This window comes from Panthera tigris, chromosome D1 (genome assembly GCF_018350195.1).
Source record: "Panthera tigris isolate Pti1 chromosome D1, P.tigris_Pti1_mat1.1, whole genome shotgun sequence".
NCBI lineage: Eukaryota > Metazoa > Chordata > Mammalia > Carnivora > Felidae > Panthera > Panthera tigris.
In genome coordinates this window covers 107,795,466-107,819,285 of record NC_056669.1, presented here as the reverse complement: position 1 = coordinate 107,819,285, position 23,820 = coordinate 107,795,466, and the positions used below count along the sequence as shown (strand labels likewise).

At 60.8% G+C, this 23,820-nt stretch overlaps 3 protein-coding genes across 6 annotated transcripts; all 3 read right to left on the bottom strand.

The window, feature by feature from the left end:
• Nucleotides 1-88: 88 nt before the first annotated feature.
• EHBP1L1 (EH domain binding protein 1 like 1) lies at nucleotides 89-16,112 on the bottom strand. Of its 3 annotated transcripts, none has more exons than XM_042958388.1 (19): nucleotides 15,731-16,112; nucleotides 12,946-13,003; nucleotides 12,210-12,305; nucleotides 11,865-11,918; nucleotides 11,595-11,773; nucleotides 11,363-11,505; nucleotides 10,704-10,772; nucleotides 10,449-10,611; nucleotides 8,313-10,314; nucleotides 7,697-7,854; nucleotides 7,560-7,608; nucleotides 6,469-7,131; nucleotides 2,641-2,710; nucleotides 2,465-2,520; nucleotides 2,245-2,368; nucleotides 1,879-1,978; nucleotides 919-992; nucleotides 720-834; nucleotides 89-583 (listed from the first exon to the last, which is right to left on the bottom strand). In XM_042958388.1, the coding sequence occupies exons 1-19, from the start codon at nucleotides 15,832-15,834 to the stop codon at nucleotides 484-486; spliced, it is 4,377 nt and encodes a 1,458-aa protein (XP_042814322.1). In that variant the 5' UTR covers nucleotides 15,835-16,112; the 3' UTR covers nucleotides 89-483. The 3 variants fall into 3 exon arrangements, with proteins under 3 accessions (XP_042814322.1, XP_042814323.1, XP_042814324.1); XM_042958389.1 differs by having other exon boundaries at nucleotides 10,290-10,314; nucleotides 15,731-16,107; XM_042958390.1 differs by lacking the exon at nucleotides 8,313-10,314 and having other exon boundaries at nucleotides 10,571-10,611; nucleotides 15,731-16,107.
• Nucleotides 16,113-18,312: 2,200 nt separating this feature from the next.
• Nucleotides 18,313-20,610, bottom strand: FAM89B (family with sequence similarity 89 member B). The gene is made up of 2 exons (XM_042958402.1): nucleotides 19,547-20,610; nucleotides 18,313-19,139 (listed from the first exon to the last, which is right to left on the bottom strand). The coding sequence occupies exons 1-2, from the start codon at nucleotides 19,844-19,846 to the stop codon at nucleotides 18,861-18,863; spliced, it is 579 nt and encodes a 192-aa protein (XP_042814336.1). The 5' UTR covers nucleotides 19,847-20,610; the 3' UTR covers nucleotides 18,313-18,860.
• Nucleotides 20,611-20,705: 95 nt separating this feature from the next.
• On the bottom strand, nucleotides 20,706-22,615 carry ZNRD2 (zinc ribbon domain containing 2). Of its 2 annotated transcripts, none has more exons than XM_042958401.1 (4): nucleotides 22,285-22,615; nucleotides 21,720-21,871; nucleotides 21,505-21,589; nucleotides 20,706-21,095 (listed from the first exon to the last, which is right to left on the bottom strand). In XM_042958401.1, exons 2-4 carry the CDS (start codon nucleotides 21,777-21,779, stop codon nucleotides 20,752-20,754), a joined length of 489 nt encoding a protein of 162 aa, XP_042814335.1. In that variant the 5' UTR covers nucleotides 21,780-21,871; nucleotides 22,285-22,615; the 3' UTR covers nucleotides 20,706-20,751. The 2 variants fall into 2 exon arrangements, with proteins under 2 accessions (XP_042814335.1, XP_007091944.1); XM_007091882.3 differs by lacking the exon at nucleotides 22,285-22,615 and adding an exon at nucleotides 21,968-22,278.
• Between the last annotated feature and the right edge of the window lie 1,205 nt (nucleotides 22,616-23,820).

Below are 23,820 nucleotides of genomic sequence, written 5' to 3'. Positions count from 1 at the left end.
CCTCAAAGGCCGCCCGGCCCCACTTCGGATCGCAGACAGCCTTATCGGCCTAGCCCCGCCCCCTTCCGTCTATTGAAAGCCCCAGGGCTGAGAAAGGCAGGCCTGGTGTGGCCTCGTCCAACTTTATTGCTCGCGGAGATCAGGAAAGGGGGGAGGGCGGGGGCGCAGCGGTTCACCGGCCATCCCTGTCCCCCCGCTGCCATCGGGGAGGGGTTCTGTAGGGGTGCTCCTGGGACCCCCAGGCCCCGCGAACACACGCACACACACTCACACGGACAAATAAATACGGCCCGGACGGCACGGCCGTCCAGCCGCTCCTGTCTGTCGGGCCCCCAGAGGCCGCCCTTCTTTCCCCCACACGGGGGCGACGGCGGCCCCTACGGGCGGCGCGCCGCGTCCGTGCGGCCCGGGTCCTTCGCAGCGCTAGTCCGGGGCGGGGACCCGGCGCGGCAGCGAGAAAGCCTGGTCCGAGTGGTTGAGGCCTCAGCTCAGCGAACAGCGCTCGCGCCGGCTCAGCTGCCGGCTCAGCTTGCGGCGCCGCTGCTCCAGGCCGCGTTCCAGGCGCTCGTCCTCCTCCAGGGCGCTGGGAGGAAGCGGCTTGAAGTCAGAGTCGGGGCCCCAACCCTAGTCTGCCCCCCTGGCCAGAGCGAGCCCTCCTCGGGAGTCCGCCCCTAGACGCGCCCCCCCCCCCCTCCCAGCGCGGTCCCCACCCCACTCACATCCGCTCTTTGTGGTCCAGGTCCCGGACCAACTCATCCCGCTGGTTCACCAGCGACACCAGCTCCTCCAGCAGAAGCTGCTCTCGGCGTTGCTGCGCGGCCGTTTTCAGCCAGTCTGAGGGCAGAGGAGGCCGAGGGTCAGGAGGCGCCCGTCCCTGCTCTGTACTGGCTCTCACCCTCTCCGGGCCCCATCTCCCACCTTCGATGGCTAGCATCGCCCGTAGCTCCCGGCTCAGCAGCTCGAACCTCCGCTCCAGGTCTTGCTCCTCGATACTGGGGTGGACGGTGCGGGGTGGGTCAGGAAAAGGGGAACAGGAGAGGAAGGGGTCCCGGGGCTCTGACTACTCCCTGGCCTCCCATCCCACCTCATTACCAGTTCGTGTGGAGGGCTGGGCTGAGGAAAGCGCTATACCCCCGTCCCTGCCCCAGATCATCTTCCTTCCAACTGTTCTCCTAATGCTGGATGCTTATAGTGTCTCCTCCCATCCCCACTGCTTTTTATTTTTTAATTTTTAAATATGTATTTATTTTTGAGAGAGACAGAGCATGAGTGGGAGAGGGGCAGAGAGAGGGGGAGACACAGAATCCGAAGCAGGCTCCAGGCTGTGAGCTGTTAGCACAGAGTCCAACGTAGGGCTCGAACTCATGAGCCATGAGATCATAACTTGGGCCAAAGTCGGACACTTAACTGACTGAGCCACCCAGGCACCCCTCCCTTTTTTTTTTTTTTTTTTTTTTAATTAGGAAACAACCTTGCAGGATCATTTGGATGAACATTATTCAGCAGCAGCAAGTATGAGACGCTAAAATTATTCTGAAAAATGAATAACCAGCTCAGATCTCGGTGGGCCTCAGTTTTTCTTATTGGAAAGGAACAGGGTCAAAGGAACAGGCACTCAGCCCTGACTTGCCTGTACCACGTTTTTCTCTGGGCCTTAGTTTTCTGATTCATAAAAACAGTACCAATAAAAGAGGTGTACAATTCATACAGGACTTTGGAGAAGAAGAAAATAAGGCGACTGAGCAATTTTCCAAAAAGACCTTTGCAGAAAGGAGAAAGTAGTGAATAGCTCTAACCAAAGTGGCCAAGATTCCCCTCTGTCCTGCACGGCCCGGGGCGGGCTGGGGGCGGGGCCTGGAGTGGGAGGGGCTCACTCACAGCAGCTGCAGCTGGTCCTGCCTGCGGATGAGAGCGTTCTTCTTGTTGACCAATGTGAACCACTCCTGGATCAGCACCTCCTCCTGCAACCTGTTGGCACCTGAACCCGGCCAGGACAGTCACCAGGCCTGCCGTCAACCCAGGTGGCAAGAGTAGGGCGGCTGGGGACTGGGGCTCGCTTCCTTACGGCATCCCAGAAGCCGGAGCCTGGTGCCTCCGGCAAGCTGCTTCCCTCGTCCCGCTGTAAATGGGGACAGAGACCCCAGCCTTGCCTCCTCCCAACTCCTCCCCAGATCAGGAAGGGCTGCAGGGCTGGGCAGATCTGGTGGCATGTGTTGGGGAGTGGACTCCAGATGTCTGCCCCACCTGACTCCATAAGGCTCCTCAGCTGTGTCTCCACCTCCGCTGCCCGCCCATCTATCTGTCTCTGCTCCTGTTCCAGGGCCTGCAGCTCTGCGCACACGTACTGACTTGTGTCCTGGAACCGTTGCTGCAGAAAAGGGGGGGGGGGGGGGGGGGGGCTCTCAGTCCAGGCTCTGCCTGGGAAGTGCCACCCACCAGCTCCTCCCTCCTCAGCCCTCCTTACCAGCCCAGCCTCTTCCCCTGGACTTGGGGGCGGCTCCTCCGGTGGGGAACTCCCACCTGCAGACAGAGACCGGGCTAAGGCACCTCCATCTGACGGCTGCCCCCAGGGCGTCCCCAGCTCAGGATCTGTGAACAGCCTGAACTGAGCTGGGTCACTACTCCCTCACAACTACTCACCAGGGGGCTGCTGTGGGGCTGTGGTTGTAGATGGGCCAGGGGCAGGGCTGGGGTCAGGGCCCAGGCCTTCCTGTGGAGAAAGGGGCCGGTGAGGGCTTGCAGGGCTCCCCGACAGCCCCGCCCTAGGGCCAGCCAGAGCCTCATGCACACGCAGGGGAGGAGAGGCCCTCAGTTCCAGGCCCTGCCCACCCCAGCTGCTTCTCCAGTCCTGCATGCACAGAACTCCACCCTCCGTCCCCTCCAGGGAAAGTGCCTCCCCAAGGGAAGGCCATGGCCTTCACCCTGCCTGGCCCTGTGATCCTGGGCCAGTCCACTCCCACTCTGGGAGCCTCACAGTCCTTGTTCCCTGGGTTGGGTTTACAAGGCTTTTGTGAGAGTCAGGGGTGAAAGGCTGTGAGGGGCCTGGCTGGGGCCTCTCCTTCTCCCTCGCCCCTTCCTGCCTGGAGCTCCCTCAGGCCACCTCCGACTCCCATCACCTAGTGCTTGAGTCTCCATCATGGCCAGGGGCCCACGCGGTGACACTGAGCTCCCTTGACGCATGCACCTCATCTCCAGACCCAGGCCATCTTGGGCGAGCACCTCCATATCCTGGCCAAAAGGGGGCACCCTCCCACCTTATCAATTCCCACGCCCAGACTGCTGTGCTCTTCATAGAACACTCAGAACACGTCAGGTGGGCTGGGCCTACCAATTTCAGTCTCCAAAGGCAGGGCTGGCCCTTAATGTGCCCTGCCCCTGGCGACTTGCTGGGTGGGTGGGGGGGTCAGCTCTGGGGGCTCAGGTCAGCAGACAGCCTGGCCCCTCTGATGGCTCCTGCTCGGGCCACCCTTCTAGGTCACAGGGTGGGGAGAAGGTTGAACTACCCCACTGTCCACTCCATCCTGCGCTTCTCTGAGAAGCGTCCCTGGACAGATGGCGGTCAGATGCCATCCTCTCTGGCCCGTGTCAGTGGCCACTACCCATTCCCTGCCTGCTGACTCTATCCTCAAGTCACAACTGAGGGGTCTTCCTAAAACCTTCACCGGATGGTGTCACTCCCCCAGCCCCCCGACCCCTCTCAGCGCCCAATCTCGTCGCCAAGGCCTGTTGGCAGCTCCAGCCTCAACTCCTACTACCCCAGACCCCACCCAGACACCAGCTGTTGGCCATAGCAATGGACTTTCACTTCCCCAAATTGCTTCCTCAGCCTGGACTGGCCTCTATCTGGAGAAACCTGACATCAGCGACCTTCATGACCCGGCTCGGCTCCACCTTCGGGAGCACCTTCGGGCTCCCACACAGCTTTCTGTCTCTCTTCCCGAACTTCACCCCTCCTGAAGCCCGGAGAGTGCCCCCCTCCATGGCCTCCCAGGCCTCCCCCATCCCTGCTTGCACCCCCATCATAGCTGCTGGTTATCTGTGTCTCCCTGCCCAGAGGCAGCCCCTGCAGACAGGATGGGGCCCAGAGAATGCACTCAGGGCCCACCAATTAGCGCTGTTGACTAGACATTGATGCGTTGGACACGGTGCACATGACTCCACCAGTCCCCCCAACAGCTCTGTGATTCAGGGGTCATAACATCACCACTTCACAGAACAGGACACCAAAGGTCAGAGATGAAGCTCATACAGGTCTGGCCGAGGACCCAGGGCTGTCTAATCCAAAGATGTGTTCCCAAGCTGGGCCACCCACTGGCTGTTTGCCTCTGGGCCAGTCATACTCCCTGGGCTTCTGTTTGTCTTTATGTGAGAGAAATCCGAACCCTGTGGAAACTGGGGGTGGCAGGGTTCCAGAAAGGCATCTGGGGAAGAACACAGTTCCCCTTTCTTGACGGCACCCTGAAGTAGTATCTCAAGGCCACTCCGTGAAGGACTTAGGCATTTGCTGCTTCTCCTCAGGGAAAGAGGACAGAAAGGTTACGTGGCTCGCCCAGAGTCCCGCAGCCAGCCAGCCAGTAGTGCTGAGCCTAGTAGAGGGCACCGTTTCATAGTTCCGGCTTCACGGGGGTTCTCAACTTTCTCCCTGAACCTCAACGTTCCCACCTGCAAATGGGGTAATCATTCCTCCCCGGAAGGGACGTTGGGAGAAGTCAGTTGGGAGCTAATAAGGGGTCATGGGGGCAGGGCCTGGCACGCAGCGTGCACTCCGCCCACAGAGCAGGCAGAGGCAGAAGAGTGGAGGAGAAACCCCAACCTCAGCAGCCACTGAGCTTACTCACTCAGCCCCGATGGGAATTCCAACGCTTCCTCCCGTCTGACCCCAATTCCCCTTTCTATACCCTCACGCATGGCCCCTCCTCCAGGAAGCCTTGCTGGGCCGCACCAGAGGCACCCTGCCCTCCTCTTGGCGTTGCTTCGGCCCCACCCCAGCTTCAAGGTGCCTGACTTCATCCCATCCAGGATTTTGGGAGCTCCCAAGGGCAGGGACAGGCCTGACCTCCTCCTACTGCATGCATAGGGCATGGGGGATGGGAACAGCCAATAAGGAGGGGTCCCCTCCAGCCCCGTGGGTCACAGATCTCCTGTGGGACAAGGGCTCGGGAGGGGCCTGGCTCAGAAGGACCAGCTGCTGGGACTTGGGCAGAGAAGGGTGTAGGACAGAGCCTCCCCTCTAAGATTTAAGGAGCCAGTGACATATTAATGAGGCTGTGGCCAGAGGACAACAGACAGGCCAGGGGTGACTGTGTCCCTCTGGCCCTTGCGTATCACATCTCCTAGGGGTGCCTCTGGTGCCCTCTCTGTCTCTCATTCACAATGCTGTGCCTCTGACCCGCTCAAGGCTCCCGCTCTCCAAACCAGCCTTATCGCTACCTGCGGACCTCGTGGGAGATGACTGGCAGATCCCTAAAGGAGACCTGAGCTTTCCTGCTAAGAGCACACTTTTACTTAAGCAGGTCCCCCCCATTTGAGAACCATCTCTTCCCATCTTATCAGCCTAGCTCACATGGCTGCTTCTTCCAGAAAGCCTTTCCCGGTTTATTCCCTCGTTTCTTTGGAACGTCATCCCTGGGCAGCTGAAGGCTTGCAGTGGCCTGACAGGGCTGCCCCTGCTGTTGCGGGCAGGATGGGTGCAGGGGGTGGAAGGAACCCCAGCTGGGAAGCCACTTCAGTGGCACTTGTCCTTGAGCAAATCCCTGCCTTCTCTGGGACCACCTCTCCTTCAGTGCAATGACCATATGATACCCTGGGAGACCCGAACCTGAGAAATGCAGGGGCTGGGGGAGTGGGGTGGAGGGGGCACCAGGCAGGGTCTCCCAGCTTCAACCTCCCATTATCAGAGAAGAATGGGTCTCCAGGATCTGGAGTTAAAGATCCGAATCGGAGATACTTGGAACAGGGAGGCCCTGGCTGGCCCCGCTGAGGACAGAAGCCCTGCCCGGCTTATAGGGCAATGGTGGCTGCTGAGCGACCCAGGGCCAACCGCAGGGAAAGAAACGCCCCCACCCACTTCACAGTCCCTAAAGAGCAGCGTGCTGAGTGCTGACAACCATGGAGCCTCCTAGGAACTTCCTGCTACAGCCCGTGATTCCACTACCTGGATGTCAGGCGTTAAGGACCATTAGCATAGATTCCAAGCTGGGAGCAAAGGTGGAGACCCCGCCCAGGCGGCCGCTCTGGGTCTGGGGGGCCTCGGCCTGCACGTGTCCCCTGAACGGGAGCCCACTCCGTCGCCGGGGGACTCTTCCCGGACACCACGGCCCCCGCACTCAGAAAGCGCCTCGCCGCGCCCAGCCGAGTCCTGCTGCCCTGAAGCCGCCGCCCCTGCGCCGTCTCTGCCCTTGGGGCCCCTCAGGACCCATCCCTCTCTGCCCGGCCACCCTCGACCCCGCGCCACAGGAGGGCACTCACCGCAGCCGCGGCCCCGGCGGCCCCCGCGTCCGGGTCGTCCACCGAGAAGGAGTTGCTGTTCCGCAGCCGCGAGCGCCTCTTCTTCAGCAGGTCGGCGTCGCGCACGTGGGAGAAGGAGCCGTGCGCGCGGGGCGGGGGCACCGGCCCGGCCTCCCCGTTGACCGACGGCCGCCGCAGCCTCACGCCGCCCCCGGCGCCCGGCGCCCCCGCCCCGTTCACCAGCCCCTCGGCCGGGGGCGCGGACGCCCGGGCTCCGGGGCCGTCGGCAGGGGCTTCCGCGGAGCGCGCCTCCGGGGCGCCCTCCGCACCGCGGTCCTTGGAGGTCGCCTCGGGAGCCGCCCCGTCCGCGCGGTTCTCGGGCTCCTTGGGCCCCTTGGGCCCCTTGGGCTCCTCCGGCGCCTCGGCCCGGTGCTCGCGCAGCCGCTGCGCCAGGCCCCCGGCGTCCAGGCCGTCGGGCGGGCTCGGCTGGGCGCTGGCCACGCGGTACGTGCCGGCGCCGCCGCCGCCCTCCAGCTGCACCAGCTGCAACTCCTGCCCGGTGCAGAAGGCGCGGATCTGGCACAGGTACGTCATGACGATGAGCTTGTCGGGCACCGACAGCAGCACCATGTCCGCCGGCTCCAGCAGCCGCGACACGCCCAGAGCCGCGAAGCCATCGAAGGCCTAGGAACGGCGCGCTGGGGATCAGCGGCGGCGGCGGGTGTTACCCACCGACGCTGCGGCCCCGCCCAGGACCGCCGGAGGAATCCCCGCGACTGGCACGCCGGGGTTTTGCCTAGCAACGCCTTCACCCTTCTATTGGGGGAAATCTAGCAACAGGGCCCGCCCCCGCGTCACCCAGCAACTGCACACCAAAGGGCGGTTTTGGAAAAACCATCTGGGGGAAATAGGATTTAAAACAAAACAAAACTAAGAAAAACGAACAGTTTAAAGACCGAGAGGGTACAAAAGTGACAGAACTTCCCAAACCCACTTGCTGGGGCCCTGCAGCCCGTAGGTTCCTCTCCTAAGGACAGACGGACCCTAAATGTTGGATCTACGGCCTGGCTCTGGACCCTTTCCCCCCAGGCGTCGCTCCCTCTCCATCTCACCTGCTTGTTGTTCTGCTTGATGTTGAGTGGGTCCAGGGAGGCGTAGTCGCTGCAGAGAGAGGGCCGGTCAGAGGCTGAAATCACACCGCCCTCCCAGCAGGCTCCCTCATTCATTCCCACCCCCTCTGGCAGCTCACATCTTGTCTGGGTAGAAACGGTGCAGGATGGCACAGAAGGCCAAGCCGTTGCGCCAAGATGTAGTGAAGTTGGTGACTCGGACACCACGGTAGCCAGCGGTGACTTCCTGGCACCACTCCAGCAGGGATTGACTGGAGCTGACCAGAGCACGTGGTGCCTAGGGACACAGGGATGGGCTCAGGGAATGTGAACGGAGGACCTGTACCCTCTGACCCCTGGGCACAAAACAGCCCTGGCTCTGGGTTTGCAGGGGTCACCAGAGACCACTGGCCAGAGCCTTGGGACTAGGCAAAGGGTTTCCAGCTCTGTGGTTATCTACCGAGGTCACCTAAAAGGTCAGTGGCCCCCAGGCAAGATCAGAGGTCACCAGCAGCCACACCTCAAGGTCAGCCCAGAAAATCAGCTTAGGGGTGTCCGGGTCCATGCAGCCCAGGGAAGACAGATGGGGGAGCCAGGGCATCCTGAGAGAGGAGAGGGTGAGGGGGGCTCCTTGAAGCCGAGCCCCTATCCCACCGCACCCCAGTCGACCAGGTGGGTCCATGCAGAGCCGCCGTTAGCTCAGCCCCAGGTTAGTGGAAAGCAGCGGACTGGGCCCTCGGCGGCCCCCATCCCTACCTGGCTGCCTGGCAGCCTCCCGTCCTCTTCAGGCTCCTCTGGGGAAGAGGCCCCCGAGGGCTTGGGCACCCCAGCCCCTGCCCCGCTGGCCACCTGCACCTCAATCAGGCTGGCCTCCGGGAGGTTTCCCTCAGCTTCTTGTCCCTGCTCAGTCCCTGAGAACCCGGCCTCTGCTTCCTGGGCCTCAAAAATACCAGATTCGTTCTCTGGAGGCCCTAAAATCTCCGTCTCTGCTTCCTGGGCCCCCCAAGCCCCAGACTTGGCCTCTGAAACTCCCAGCACCTCAGCTTCTACCTCCTGGGCCCTCAAAACTGTGGTCTCTGCCTCTGCTCCCTGGGGCCCTAAAACTCCACGCTTAGTGATGGAATCCTGCAAAGCTTCATATTGGAGAGTCTCCCAGAGCCCAGTCTCTGCCTCCTGGACCCCCAAAGTCTTAGCCTTGTCCTTCTCAGCCTCTAAAACTGTCGTTTCTGTCTGTTGAGTCCCCAGTCCCTCAGCCTCTGCCCTTCCAACTCCTGGCCCTGAAACCCTTGAATCCCCCACCTCTGTCTCCAGGGCGCCTGCTATCTGATTTTCTATCCTGGGAACCCCCGAACCCCCAGCTTCTATCTCCTGGGTCCCCGGTATCTCAGCTGCTGCTGTCTCAGTCTCAAACCCTGGGATCCCTGAGCCCCCTACCTCTGTTTCCCGGGTCCCTGCTGTCTCAGATTTTATCCCTGAACCCCCCACCTCAGCCTCTTGGGTTTCCAATATCTCAGCCTCTGCCGTCCCAGCTTCTATCTCTGGCATCCTGGAACCTCCCACCTCTGTCTCCTGGGCCCCCAGTATTTCACGTTCTGCTATCTCAGCTTCTATCCTCAGTATCCCTGAACCACCAGCTATCTCCTGGGTCCCCAATATCTCCGTCTCTGCCATCCTAGTCTTTGTCCCCAGAAACCCTGAACCCTCAGCCTCTGTTTTCTGGGCTCCCAGTTCCTCAGACTCTGCCACCCCAGCAGCCTCTGACTCTAGGACCCCTGATCTCACGATCTGTGTCTCCTGGGCCCCCAACGCCTTGGCTTCTGCTGTCCCCATCTCTATCTCTGGGAACCCTGATCCCTCCACTTGGGTCTCCTGGGTCCCCAGTACCTCTGACTCTGCCACCCCCGTCTCTGTTCCCAGGACCCTTGAATCCCGAGTCTCTGCCTCCCAGACCCCCAGATCCCTAGACATCACCCCCTGGTCAGTTGCTGGCGGGGCTCCCTGGTACCCGCTCACCTGGGGCCTGGTGATTGCTGCTCCAACAGAGGGACCCTGCTCCAGGCCTGTCCCCCCAACACCAGGGGCTCTGCCTCTCACCCCTGCACCCTCTCTCTCCTGGCCTGCAGCAGCTCTGGCCCCACTGAGGTCACCGAGATGCCTGGTGTGCCCTGCAGGGTCCGCTGGGGGTGGGCTCAGGACTGTGGGAGCCTCATCCCTGGTCCTGACCCCTGTCTTCCCCTGAGAGCCCCTTGGAGGAGCCTCGGGAGTCCCCTTGAATCTTGCCTCAGACATCACCCCTACAGCCTCTGGTCCCTCAGTGTCCACATGTCTCACCTTTGACATCTGCTCAGCATCCACTTGACTCCCTTCTAAACTCTCTTCAGGCTCCCCGGCTCTGACATCTGACCTCTTAGTGTTCACCTCTCTGACTCCTGACTCCTGCTCAGTGTCCGTCCCCCCAGCCCCCTGCCTATCCCCAGCGCTCCTCCCCTTAACCTTAGGTTTCTGCCCCCCCAAAGAGTCTCTGGAGCCTCCACCCTCAATGCCTGGGGCCAGCCTGGCTCCCTGAGCCTCTGTCCCTTCCTGCGGGCTTTCCTGGGCCTGGGTCTGCCCAGAAGAACGCACTCCTGCCGGGGGATCCCCTGAGGCTTTGGGAGCCTCATCTTCCCCTTGGGGGACTAGGGGCCAGGGGGCATCAGAGCCTTTCCGGAGCCGAGGGGCTGGGGTGGGGGCCACCTCCTGGCCTGGCTGTCTTGAAGACCTGAGGAGAGAGCAGGAGAGAGCATTTTTAGCCCCATCCCGGCCCTTCAGGTTCCTAGGGCCCTGGAAAGGAACGCTGGTAGGAGTGCAGCTTTCTAACAGTGGGCAGGGGACAGGGCTCGTGCCAAAGCTCACCTCTTCTCTGGTGGGGTTCCCGGGGGCCTTGGGGCCTTGAGGCCCACCTGGCCCCCTGCTACAGTAGCTCTTTCAGACCCCTGGCCCTGGGAGGTCCTGGCTGGGGGCGCAGGGGCACTCACAGGGGCCGGGCTGGTATCCTCCACACTAGAGGGGTTGGCAGCTGGGGAGGAAGGAAGGGAGGGGTGCTGAGGCCTGGGCCCTGAGGCTGGAGGTCCATTCCCTCCCCGGTCCCAACCTGAGCCTGGGCCTCACCTGCCTGCTGGTGCTGGGCCCGGCCCTCCTCCTCCTCCTCACAAAGTGTCTTCAGCTCCCGAGGGGGATCTGGGGTGGAGATGGTGGGTGGGGGGGGCAGGTCAGCCCAGGGGAGGGCCCTGCAGGTCTGACCCCCTCCCCCCAACCAGAGTCCTGGGCCTACCTGGGAAACGCCCCAGCCTCAGGGCACCGCCCCGGCCTGCGAGAAGAGACAGGCCCTCGGATGCAGAGAAAGAGAGAGAGAGAACCACAAGGACAGACAGAAACAAAGCCTTAACAAGCAAAAGAGAGGGATGAGGAAGCCAGTGAGGAGGGCCAGGGTGGGTGGCGAGGGCTGGGGAGATCAGACTCCCCTCTGCGCGTTTGGCCCTGCCGTCTCCGGGCAGGTACCCGCTCAGGGCTGATGAGAGGGCCAGCGGCTCTGGGAACCCATCCTGCAGGACTCAGCCAAGAACCCACGCCGCCGCAGGACCAGGAGCCAAGTTTGGACAATCAGGGCTGCCGGGGCAGGTTGGGGCTGCCCGGGCCGTAGTGAGCCCCCTCACTGGGCGTGCTCAAGGCAGGCCCTGGCCCGGCACAGCGAGGGGCTTATGGGCGGGCTTATCCTCCACCCTCCCTAGGTCTTGGAGATCTCAGTCCATGGTAGGCCGTGAGCCCACCTGGCTGGGGGACACGAGCCCGTGCCTCAGGGGCACCTGGACCATTGGCCTCCTCCTCGTCACTCTCAGCGAAGTCGTCCAGGTTGCCCACGTCACTAGGCTTCACGCTCATGAGGCTCGCAAGACTCTGCATATCATCGTCCCTGGGGGTGGGGGTGGGGTCAGAGGTCAGGGGTCGGGGCTGGGGACAGAGATTACAGACTAAGGCCAAGGGAGGAGGATGGGCACTCACGTGGCACGGCCCTCGCGCAGCAGAACCCCCGAGAGAGTGAGGCTCAGCTCCGCGTGTACCACCTTCACCGACTTGGGCTTCAGCCGCAGCCGCAGGGGGACTGGGGCAGGCACGGGCCCCGCATGGCGGGCCAGGTCCACCTCTGCGGTGGCCAGCACCTTCCGCTGCCCCTTGGATTCCTGTGGGCCGGGGAGAAGGGCCGGGGGGAGGAGCATCAGTGCCGCGCCCGAGGCCCCAAGAGCCCAAGCCCCGGCCTGCCCGGCCACTCACATTCTCAATGATAAACGTCCACTCTTTGGCCTCGTACTGGTCCACGTGAGGGTCCTGGGGAAAGGGGGAAATGGTGAGTACGGGGGCTGCTGGGGTGAGGGCGGTACGGGGAGAAGGGCCAGCCGTCTCTCACGCTGCTTCTGGCAGCTGTGTGTGCATGCTACCCGCTCCAGAGAGACCTCCTGGGCCGCCCACACTGAGCAGGCTACCCCCACCCCCGTCTTGCTTCTTGGCCTCACCCCTGCATTCTGATTTGGATGGATAACACACTGGGATCCCTCGTGGCTGCCTGGGTTGTAATCGCCCCCTCCCATTCCCACCTACGCAGGAAGGTTAGAGACTCACCCTGTATAGGGTCACAGAGATGTCCACATTCTCTGGCACCATCCACACCACGGTGCCCCGGTATGGGTTCTGGATGCCTGGCTGCCAGCTGTGGGCCTGCAATGAGCAGTCTGAAGCCTCCCCTGACTCTTAAGTCTCCCCTTGTCCCCTGTCCTTATCCCCAAACTTGACCTCATCTTTCTCTCCATTCTGTGGATTCTTTTGTGTTTTTTTTTTTCCTAATGTTTATTTAGTTTTGAGAGAGAGAGCACAAGCAAGGGAGGGCAGAGAGAGAAGGGGGACACAGAATCCGAAGGAGGCTCCAGGCTCTGAGCTGTCAGCACGGAGCCCAATGCGGGGCTCGAACCCCCGAACCACGAGACCATGACCTGAGCCGAAGTTGGATGCTTAACCGACTGAACCACCCAGGTGCCCTAGCGTTGATTTAGTTTTTAGAGACAGAGAGAGAGAGCACGAGCAGGGGAGGGGCACAGAGAGAGGGGGACAGAGGATCCGAAGCAGCCTCAAGATGACAGCAGCAAGCCCAACGCGGGGCTCCAACTCGTGAAGCACGAGATGGTGACCTGAGCCCAAGTCGGAGTTTCAACCAACTGAGCCACCCACGAGCCCCCTTTCTGCGGATTCTGGTCCAAACCCGAAGCTGACTCCACTCTCCCATCAGTCCTCACCCACTTACCCCGCACCCACTGTTGGCCTCACCCCCAACCTGGACCCCCCAGCTGACAACCTCCCCCACCTTGGAGCAGATGCGTCTGTTCCGCCGGGTCCATACCACCACCAGCTTATCCGGTTGCCTAGGGGTGGGGAGAGAGGGGGCTACTCAGTCGGGCCCACTCGCCCAGCCTCTCCATCTCCCCCGGGGTCTTCCTTCTGCCCACACCCTCCTCGCCCGGGAGAGGGACTGGACAGCCCATTATCTGGAGCCACCAGGAGCAGGGTGGAGCTGCTTGAGGCAGGGTGAGGCCCAGGGCAGAAGGGCAAAGGCCCAGATGTGTGTGGGTCGACAGGGATTATGAAGACAGGCAGCCAGGGAGACAGAGACATATAGAGAGACAGGCACACACAGAGACAGGGAGATACACATAAACACAGCGAGGACCCGGCAAGAGACACACAGACTTAGAGACACAGGGAGAGACAGACTTGGAGTAAAACAAACCCAATCACTCACAAATATGTGGGGAGTGTGCACTGTAAGCCCAGCCCAGTTTAGGGGCAGAGCAGAGCACAGAAGAAATGAGACCCTCTCGGGGGCTGAGGACAACAGAGGCAGGGGTGGAGTGCCAATCAAGAAAGAAAATAAGTGAACAAGCTGGCTTCAGGGAGATGGGAGAGAGCCACTGGGGTCTCCTTGAACTTGGGGTGCCTGAGCAAGGCATGAGTGGGGGAGGGACAAGCTCGTGAGGCTCTGGAGAAGGAGGGTTCAAGAAGGGATGGCAAGTGCAAGGGTCCGAGGTTGGGGACGGAGCAGGGGGGGTGGGGGCTCGGGATCAGAGCGAGGGGCAGAGGGTGGGAGGTGATCAGAGACACATAGGGTCAGTTTGTCATCAGACAACCACCCACCCTTCGCTGGGCTCAGAGGCCCTGAGAGCCAGCCATGCCTGCACCTCTCAAACCCAGAGCCCTGGACTCTAGCTCTGCAGGGCCCCTGACTCCCACAAGGGGCATCAAGAAAGACTTCCAGAAGGTGACATCCAAACCAACTGCATACACCGGGGCCGACTCAGAGAAGAGGCAGAGACGTGAAGAGACAGACGTGAAGACAGACGTGAAGAGGCTCTTGTTTTCAAGAGCCAAGAGTTGCCCGTGCAGGGCCCAGCCCCACAGCGATAACACATGGGTATGGGGAGAAGGTCCTTTTGGGTTAGAGAGTCCAAGTGCTGCCCACGAGGGTGGGGGTGGTTGAGGGGACCATCAGGCCGAGGGCAGTACAAGAGCCCTCTTTGCCTGCACCCGGCCCCAGGCCAGGGCACTTAGGTTCACCCACCTCACTGCCCCTCTGTAGGCGGAGCCAGGATAAATGGCTCTCCTGTCAACCCCTGAGAATCCTGAGGCCCAGAGAGGTTGGGAGCCAGGCAAGGTCACAAAGCCAAGCGCAGAGCCCGCCAGCCTGCAGCCAAGCTCCTCTCCCCAACCCCAAACTGCAGGTGATGGCTGAGCAAAATAGCCACCACAGGGCCTTCCCAGAAAGGGGAAGCAGACAGGGGTGCCTAGAGAGGGCGGGGCCTGGCTGGGCAGCCTGACTCAGGCCAGGCACGCCCTCCTGGGGAGCCTGAGATCCGGGCAGGGGCAGCTTCCTAGCCTGGGCTCCTAGCTCAGAAGCCCAGTAGGCCCTGCCCACCCCCGTGACTCAGATGCATTGACACTGCCCGCACCCTAGGCCTGCTCTCTGGGACCATGCCCAGCGTCCCCTTGGGCTCATCCTGGATGCTGGGGCAGAAGGTAGAAGCCAGAGACCAGAGTTCAAGTCCTAGCCCTGTGCTGTGTTACCCTAGTCAGCCCCTGTCTTCTCTGGGCCTCGCCAAATGGAGTGAAGGGCCCTCCAGCTGGCCCAGTCAAAACCACGGATATGGCTGCTGCCCAGGGGACCCTAGCCTCCTGCTCACTCCCCTCCTTTTGGACCCCATGATCCCTTCCTGCCCCAGCAGCTTTCTCTTGGGAGCCTAAATTTAGCCCCGCCTGGCGGGCGAGGCCCCCACAGCTGCGCCCTAATCCAGCCAAGGGAAGCCGACACCAGTGAGCACGTATATTTAGGGTGTGACGCAGGGGTCCGGGCAGCTGCGGGTGGGAGCCATGTGAACAAGATGCCCCCGGCTCCTTTGGCAGTCTGAGCCAGGTTCTGTGCTCTCTCACATATCTCCCCCGACCAGGCCACCTCGCCCTCCCTAAGCCCTCTCCTCCCAGACTCACAACCTTCTAGGCCCTCAGGCCCCTTTAAGCCAATCCCTGCCTCCCTCCTCATCCCTCTCAGTACTCAGTTTCCCCTTTTAAGGACATTGTGGAGACATATCCAGCCTCCCAGCATCCACTCTGGCTGAGGCCTGCGTGTGTGCGTGTGTGTTCCTCTGGCTCAACAAGTGGGCAGAGGGGGAGGGGGCAACATCCTTGTTCTGAGCTGGACCCGTCGATGGAGGTTTCTGCCGCGGCCTGGCCACCCGCAGACCTCAAAATTTGCTCCCTTTTCCGATGCCACCCGGAACCATCCCTCTGGTCAAAAAAACAGGAGGCCTCCCTTCCCCCAGCCCTGAGCGCAGCGGAGGAAGGTGTGGGCACAGACAGACAGATTCCCAGGCCTGCAAATTCTGACCTCCACTCCCCAACAGCTACCCACACCACCAAGTCTAGGGGCCCCACAAACTGCAGAGGCACTTTTGAATCTCTGTCTGGGACGCCAGGGCCCAAGGTGGGGCAAGGCGCCTGTTTGGCCCCTGGGTTGGGGGCAGGGTTCTCTCAGGCTTCAACGCCACCGCCACAGGGTCCCGGCCAGCCCGCGGAGTCCCCCAGGCCTCCCTGTCACTCACCATTTCTTGGTGCACTCCACCACCAGCTCGTGGTAACAGGCCACAAACTGGAACTTGGCGGCCCGCTTGCCCACGCGCTGCAGGCGCTTCCACACCGAGGTCATGGCCCCCGCCGCCCCCGCCGCCGGATCCTCAGACTCTGGGCTCCCGCTGGCCCGAGACCGCTGGCCGGCCCTGGGTCCCCATGGCCTCCGGGGCTGCTATCCGAGCCGCCCGTCCCGTCCGTCGGAGATGTCCGAGGCTCGGACCCGGGGCCGATCTCCCCGGGGAGGCCGCTGGGGCCCGCCGGGTGGTCCGGCTGAGTCGGCGGGGTGTCCGGGGCGCGTCGGGTCGCTGGAGCGCTGAGCGGCGAGCGCGCCGTTTCCTGGAGCCGCACCCCCGTCGGAAGGCGGGCGGGGCTCCGGCGGGGGCGGGGGCCGGGGCCCGGGCGGGAGCGGGGGGCGGGGCGGCCCGGCTTCCGGGGCCTCGCGCCTCTACCGCGGTTGGCGGGGAGGGGAGGGGTACCGAGGGGGACGCCCGGAACGCAGCGCCGGCTCGCAGCGCGCCGAGGCGGTGCGGACGCGGGGGCCAGGGGAGAGAGCAACCGACAACTTGGTGCCGCCCTCTCGAGCATTGCCCCGGCCGCCACCCTTCCTGCCCGCAGCCCTGGGAGGTATGTACTGTTGGCCCCATTTCACAGGTGGTGGAAACAGAGACCCGGGAAGAACAGACTTGCTCAGGTCAACACTGAGAACCTGGGCCAGAGCCAACTGCCCTCGACACGGGTGGCGGACTTCTGCTGCCACTTAAGTCTTAACCTAAGTAGGAAGGAGCAGAGTCAGGGGTCAACCTGGGTGGCCCTACCTGTGGGCAGCACCCATTTGCCAGTCTCAGAACCTGACTCCTTAGCTGGCAAGTGGGAAGATAGCCCCAACATCACACAAACAGCTGACTTCCAACAAGTGTGTGACCTTGGGCAAAGCAGCAACACTCTGAGCCTCAGTTTCTACCTCTGTTAAGTAGGGATAATTATAGTTCTGCCTCTTCCACAGTCACTGAGAATATGAAATCCTGGGAAGCGTTTAGTACGGAGACTGGCTGATTTTCTGAGGTCTTATTAAATGGAATCCGCTACCTGGGGCACCTGTGTGGCTCAGTCGGTTCAAAGTCCGACTCTTGGTTTCAACTCAGTCCCGATCTCATGCTTCGTGAGTTCAAGTTCCGTGTCTGGCTCTGCACTGGCAGCATGGAGCCTGCTTGGGATTCTCTCTCACTCTCTCTCTTCCTCCCCTCCCCTGCTCACACTGCCGCTGGCTCTCTCAAAATAAATAAACTTAAAACAAATAAATGGAACCCGTTATCACAGACTGGAAAGTGTGTGTGTGCACGCACAAATGAGTTTACTCTCCCTGCCCTAAGAAGCCTGCCCCAGGCATTAACCGCCCTGTTCACACCTAGATTAGAACCCTTATCGCCTACCTGCATGGTAACAAGCACCTGCAGGTATCAGGCCGAGTTAGAGAACTGCCCCGGGACAGCGCATCAGTCCCTTTCCCTCCCTGCCTGCACTCTGCAAGGCTTGTGAGTGGACTACAGGCTGGTGCTTAGTAAATACTCGGTTTGAACAGGATAACTGATCTGCCAGGAGTGCCTGCCTTTGTGTCCAGGAGGCAAGGGACCGTACAGCAGGGTGTGGGGGTGAGCAACCTGTAAACCTAAGCTGTGCAATTTCGAGGTCCTCTGTTTTTCATCTCAGGAAGTTATGGGGGTGTTATGTGTGTGCCTGGAGGTCTGAGCACGCACCATACCCAATTGTGCAGGCTTCCTCCAGCGAGCCTGACACCTGGGTTTGGGTTTGGCTCCCAGACCCAGCAGTGTGGTCTCGGTTTCTTCTGTAAGAGAAAGCCCTTTACATATAACTCTAAAGGTTCCAAGTGCGATGGGGGGGGGGGGGGGGGGGCGGCTAGGCAGCCTGTAAGCGCGGAATGGGAGTATCTGGCACCCAATCGCCCCTCACCAAAGCTGGGTCTTCTGCACGGAAGCCCGGGGCCCTGCCCCCAGCTCCCCTCCAGGGCTTGTGTGGCCTCTAGGGAGGCCTGGGCCAACGCAACTTCACCCCATTCGGCTTCTGCAGCTGTTTCCTTCCACCCAAAGAGCACTCACTAACTCCCAGGCCCTTCCTGGAGGCGTCTTCCCCTCTCCTGCCGAGGGGCCCCTAGGCCCGCTGGCTCAGGCCCACCCATTTCCTGTGCCGCCCCAACTCCGCCCCCACTCGGGGTGGAAAGTTTCTCTCAAGATAGGCGGCTCCTTCTCCTTCCTTCCCAGCCGGCCAGGAAGGACCAAAGCGAGGCGGGGGGGAGAGGGGCTGGACTCCTAGATGTCCGGCCAGAGAGGGGAAGTTCCTCGCCAGCCGTCGCAGAACCGCGGGACCAGCTTGGCCAGCTCCCCAACCCCGTCGGTGGAAGGAGGTTTCGCCTTCCATCACTGGCCAGCCTTTCTTCCACTCGGGGGTCTTGGGCGCCATCTGCCGGCGAAGCGCGGGGCCGCACTTGCCAGAAACACCGCTATCTTCCAGCCGCAGAGCCAGGCAGTCAGAACACAAGAACGCTGAGAGAGTATTTATTTACCTCCGTGCCCAGGAGTCTGGCCCCTAAACTTAAATATCCAGCATGGAGCCTTGGCCCTCCTGGCCGTGGGTGGGTGCAGGAATGGGGATGCCCTGGTCTAGAGCAGTGGAACCCAGGGACCAGAGGTGGGATGCCCCTGAGCCAGCAGCTGCCAGTAGCAGCAAAAGGTGAAAAGGTGATGGGAACCAGGCACTCATCCCAATCCCAGAGACGCTAAGGGGAGTGCCAGATGCTTTGGGCCCCACCACCAGACTGAAGGTTGGCCAAGCTGGGGTGCACACGTGTGGCAGAAGTGGAGGTCCAGTGCCATGGGCAAAGGCTGTAGGCCAGGTGCCTGCCCCAGTGCCAGCTAACCAGAGTCAGGAGAGAGAGGGTTGGCAATTTTGCCTCTGAGGGGCCCAAGCCTTGCCTTCCTATAAAGTGAGGTGGTATGGGGGAAAGCAGGCACTAGAAGTCTGAGTACTTACTACGGGTGAGTTTCTGAGCCTTTTGCATGGGTGCATATTCCCCCCACCCCCAGCTCTTCAGAGGCTGATGTGGAAGGCGTCCTGCAGCCACTGGTCACGGGCATTGTGTGTCTGGGGCACAGTGAGGGGTGGCGGGTCCGGGGGCAGGCTGGCATCAGGAGGTTCATCATCATCAGATAGGCCAGCATCAGGTGGATAGGAGCTGTCTGAATGCAGGGAGGATGACAGGTCCTGGCACAGGCTCAAGTCTTGGCACAGGTGCTTATAGTCTTGGATTGACTCGTACAAGCCCCACAGCTGGCACAGCAGGGACATGTCCAGCTGCCGCAGCCCCACCTGCAAAAGACTGAGGGTGGGCTGGGGTTGGGGTCCAGGCCACCCTCTGCCCTAGCCAATCTTCCTGCACCTCTCTAAGCACAAAGTTTGTGGACATCAGATGCCACCTGCAAGCTATGAATCTTTAGGCAAGTCACTGACCTTCATCTGTAACATGGGGATAACGTTTATCTAGCAGGATGGAATGAAGTAACACGAGTAAAGCTCTTAAAAATACATGGTAACTAGTGCCATAAACAGTAACTATAATTATTGTTACCATATCCCCTCTGACCCAAGTAGCTTCTGTAGATCTTGAGACGCAAGCTATGCGTTCCCCGTTCCGTGCCTCTGCCCGCCGCCCCGCCCCGGACCCTCACGCTCAGTGGCAGACCCCCGCCCAGTAGGTCCGGGGCCCAGCTACTCACCATCTCCTTGCGCAGCGCTGCTAGTGCTGAGTCGAGATTGACAGGACGACGCGGACCGGGGGGACCGGCGGCGGGTCCCGCGCTGGTGGCGCCCGAAGCGTAGCGGGGCCCATCTGGGACGCGGGCGGCGCGGCTCAGCTCGTCGTGGATGCGGCTGCGCTGGCTGTAGACGCGCTCCAGCTCCCGCCACGAGCCCCCGCTTGCGTTGAGGAGACCGCTGAGGCCGCGCGGCAGCGGAGGGAGCCCGGCTAGGGCGCAGCCAGCGCCACCCGGCGCCTCGGCCGAGGGCAGCCCATTCATGGCCCGGCCGGCGCGCACCCCGCTGCGGCCTGCTTCCCTTCAACGCTGCGCCCGGGCCGCCGCCCGCAGGCCCCGCACCGCGCGGCCCAGCCGGCCGAGCCCAGCCGCCGCCCGCAGGCCGCGCTTTGTTCCTTCCCCGACTCCTCCGACTCCGCCCCTGCCCCACCCCCTTCGCACGGGCGGGGCCTCCCTTAAAAGGGCTATGGTGGTGGGACCACATCTCGAAAAGCTGAGAAAACGGAATGGGGCATCCACTGAACGGGAGCCAGAAAAGGGGTGGGGGTGACCAAAAGCGGCGCACGCGGTCCCTTCGTGGTTCTTTTTTGCTCCCCGCACAACAATGTGTTTAATCATTCTGCCCAATTATAACTCCCAAGGGAAAGGATCCAAAACGAGGGGGCTGGGGCGGTCGGGAGACTTGGGTAAGTCCATACTTGGTCCCTGACGTCCTGTCAAGTGTCTGAGTACCTGGGCTGGGCATGAGGTGGGTCAGGATGATGATACCAGAATACTCAGGGGAAGGAGAAGATGCCAAAGGGGCCTGGAACCCCCAAATGTCACTGGAGGATGGGAAATGAGCACTGGATGGCCGAGGAGGCTGCAGGGGTGCGGAGAGGACCACCCCTCTTCCTTCGGCTTTTGAAGAGGCTTTGGCCTCCTCCTCAGAAAGCAAGTATCACATAGTCCTCTCCCTCTTCGCTCCTTCTGGGCGGGGAAACCAAGCAGAGAGAAGCCCAACGAATCTCTCAGGGCATCAGGGAGAGCAGACAGTAGTAGGGTAAGAGGCCAAAGGCAGGGAAAAGGCTCATGGAGCCGGGGCTGGCATGCAACTCAGAACCAAGAAAAGAACAAACCACACGAGAGGACAGCTGTTTTTCTAGAGGGTTTTTCTCAGGAGGGGCCTCTTAGTGTCGAAGCTGCCGCAGGCTGCGCAGAGCCTCAGCACAAGCTCGGATTAGGCTACACAGCTGGATGCTAGTCTCCAGGGAGGTGCTAGAGCCCAGCTCAGCTGAGGCCCAGGTCAGCTTCTGCAGGAGGGCCTCCTGCGTGCAGGCCAGGACGTCTGCATTTGGAGGCCCAGCAGGAGGGGGTGGCCCCTGGGCTGCCTTGAGCCCTGCTGCAGCTCCCTCACAGTGCTCTGGACGGGGTACTGGGGGCTGAGGGGCTGGCCGGGAGCCCAAGGGGAGCTCCGAGGCAGAGGCAAGCTGGTGTTCCCGAGCTTGGGAGAGGGCAGCCTGGGCGTTCAGAGCTAAAAAAAGGAGAAAGTGGGTGAAATGGTCAGGACGCCTGTCCCCTCTCGGCCCTGAGCCACCACCTCCTTAACTCTTTACTGCTCTGCTCTTTCTATGCTTGAGATGTTTTTCCTAACCCCTCTATTAGGTAACGCATCCATTTTCTTCTTTGTGTCGAAGTTATTCGTGCCCTTGATTCATCTCTCCCATCAGGACCGTGCCCGATGGCGCTCAGACTCTTCACAGTGTCTGGCACAAAGTAGGTGTTTAGTGCTCTCACTGAACGAATGGTCCTTTCTAGAGCCGAAAGGAGAAAGCACCTTACCTCCGCCCCACCCGCAGACTCCACTGTCACCTCCCAAACCTACTGTTCCGGGGCTTCTATTAGCACGCATGTTCTCCACCAAGCACACTCGACCCCCTCACCCGGATTATCTTTATCCACGTCTGAGTCGAGCTCCTGACAAGCCACGCAGTAGATTTTCCGCTGTTTGTCTTGGAGGAGGATCGTCTAGAAGCAGAAAGTACGGGGGCAGGGGTGAGACGCAAGGCCATGGAATCCAGGGGGGGAGAGTTGAGGAAGGGCCGTGGAGGCCTGGTCCGCGGCCCCATCCCCGATCCCACGTCCCGAGTCTCCTCACCCCGCAGTCCGCGCACGTCTCGCCCAGCATGCGGTAACCACGCAGCAGGTAGTCGCCCATGAGTCTGGAGATGCGATCCTGTCGCTCCCGTCGCGCTTGCAGAACCTTCGTCTCCGCTTCGGTTGGGGGCTCCCAGGAGAAATCGTCGACTTCTGGCGGAAGAGAGTCACAAGAGACAGAGAGGTCTTGCCCGAGCGGGTTGCCTCCTATATCCCGCAACCACAGGCCCCCGCAGCCCAAGTCCTCACCAGCGCCGTTCAGGGCCATGTTGCCGTTGTCGCCACTAGGCTCACCGGAAGTGACGTACAAGCAGCGCGCTTTCCACCCGGCTCCGCCCCCTTCACTCCCTCCTAGGATGAGGGCGGAAACGGCACCCCGCAGACGTCAACATGCCAGGAGTGGGGCGTGGCTGCTGCCGGCGACGCCGGCCTGCTGGCGAGCCCCGCATCCGGAACCGGGTCTGCGAACGTTGGGCTGGTGGGGCCGCGGGAGGGGAGTCCCCGGGGTAACGCCGCTCGGGTCGCAGGACCGGAAAGTGGTGGGTGTGCGGGGTCGCCTGTCTTACCCGTCGCAGATGAAGAAGACCACTTGGCTGGTGAAATCCCCGCTGGCCTCCACCTGCCCTAGGGCTTCCCTTTCCGCACCGGTCCCACCGGCAGGCCGGGCAGTGTCGTCACAACACACTTGATGGTAACTAGTGGCCCCCTGCGCGCGCGTCGAGCCTCCTCGGGCCTCAGTACTTCTCACTTCAGAAGGCAGGCCAGGCGGGGATCGGTCTCCCTTTCTATTCCTTTCAGCCTGTTTCAAGACACTCCCACCCTTTCTGCCTGTTCGGAGTCCCGATCTGCCGACCCCTTAGCCCCAAGGCCTGGGACTGATGCAAAGTCCGCCCCTGACTCACTCTCTCTCCCTCTCTCTCTCTCTCTCTCTCTCTCTGATGCAAAGTCCGCCCCTGACTCTTTCTTTCTTTCTTTATTTCTTTCTTTCTTTCTTTCTTTCTTTCTTTCTTTCTTTCTTTCTTTTCTTCCTTCCTTCCTTTCTTTCTTTTTTTCTTTCTTTCTTTCTTTTCTTTCTTTCATCTGCCGACCCCTTAGCCCCAAGGCCTGGGACTGATGCAAAGTCCGCCCCTGACTCTTTCTCTCTCTCTTCCTTCCTTCCTTCCTTCCTTCCTTCCTTCCTTCCGACTGATGCAATGACCGCCCCTAACTTTTCTTTTTCTTTCTCTTTTTCTTTCTTTCTTTCTTTCTTTCTTTCTTTCTTTCTTTCTTTCTCTTTCTTTCTTTCTTTCTTTCTTTCTTTCTTTCTTTCTTTCTTTCTTTCTTTGACTGATGCAATGACCGCCCCTAACTTTTCTTTTTCTTTCTTTCTTTTTTTCTCTTTCTCTTTTCTTTTTTTCTTTCGACTAATGCAAACTCCGCCCCTAACCTACCTTCCTTCCTTCCTTCCTTCCTTCCTTCCTTCCTTCCTTTTTTTTCTTTCCTTCTCTTCTTTTTAAAGTTTAAGCCCTCAATGGGGCGCCTGGGTGGCTCAGTCGGTTAAGCGTGGGACTGACTTCAGCTCAGGTCATGATCTCACAGTTCGTGGGTTCCCGCCCCACGTCGTCGGGCTCTGTGCTGACAACTCACAGTCTGGAGCCTGCTTGAAATTCTGTGTCTCCCTCTCTGTCCCTTCCCCTCTCCCTCTCCGTCTCTCTCTCAAAAATAAACATTAAAAAAAAAAAGTGTAAGCCCTCAAAACGCTGGCTGACTGAGAAGTGCTGTACTGGGCAGGCACAAGAGCTGGTCCAGCTGCTGCGGAGGGGTTCCCGCTGGATGGTGAGGCTGAGGGACCTAATAGTTATGACTGTAATATTCTTTTTTAGGTAGTGCTCCCTGAACTACCTGTAATATTCTTTTTTTACTAGTGCTCCCTGAACATTGGTCTTGATTTTTCCCTCTCTTCTGTGTTCTTTTTCTTTATACATTCTCTCCTTTATTAGATTTAGAGAAGCCAGACGGGGCAGGCAGTGGTCCCCAGATGTGCAGCCTGAAGTGCCTTAAGACTGTACCCCAGGGCAGAGGAGAAGGAGCTAGGATTTAGACCCCCATCATCTAATCGGCAA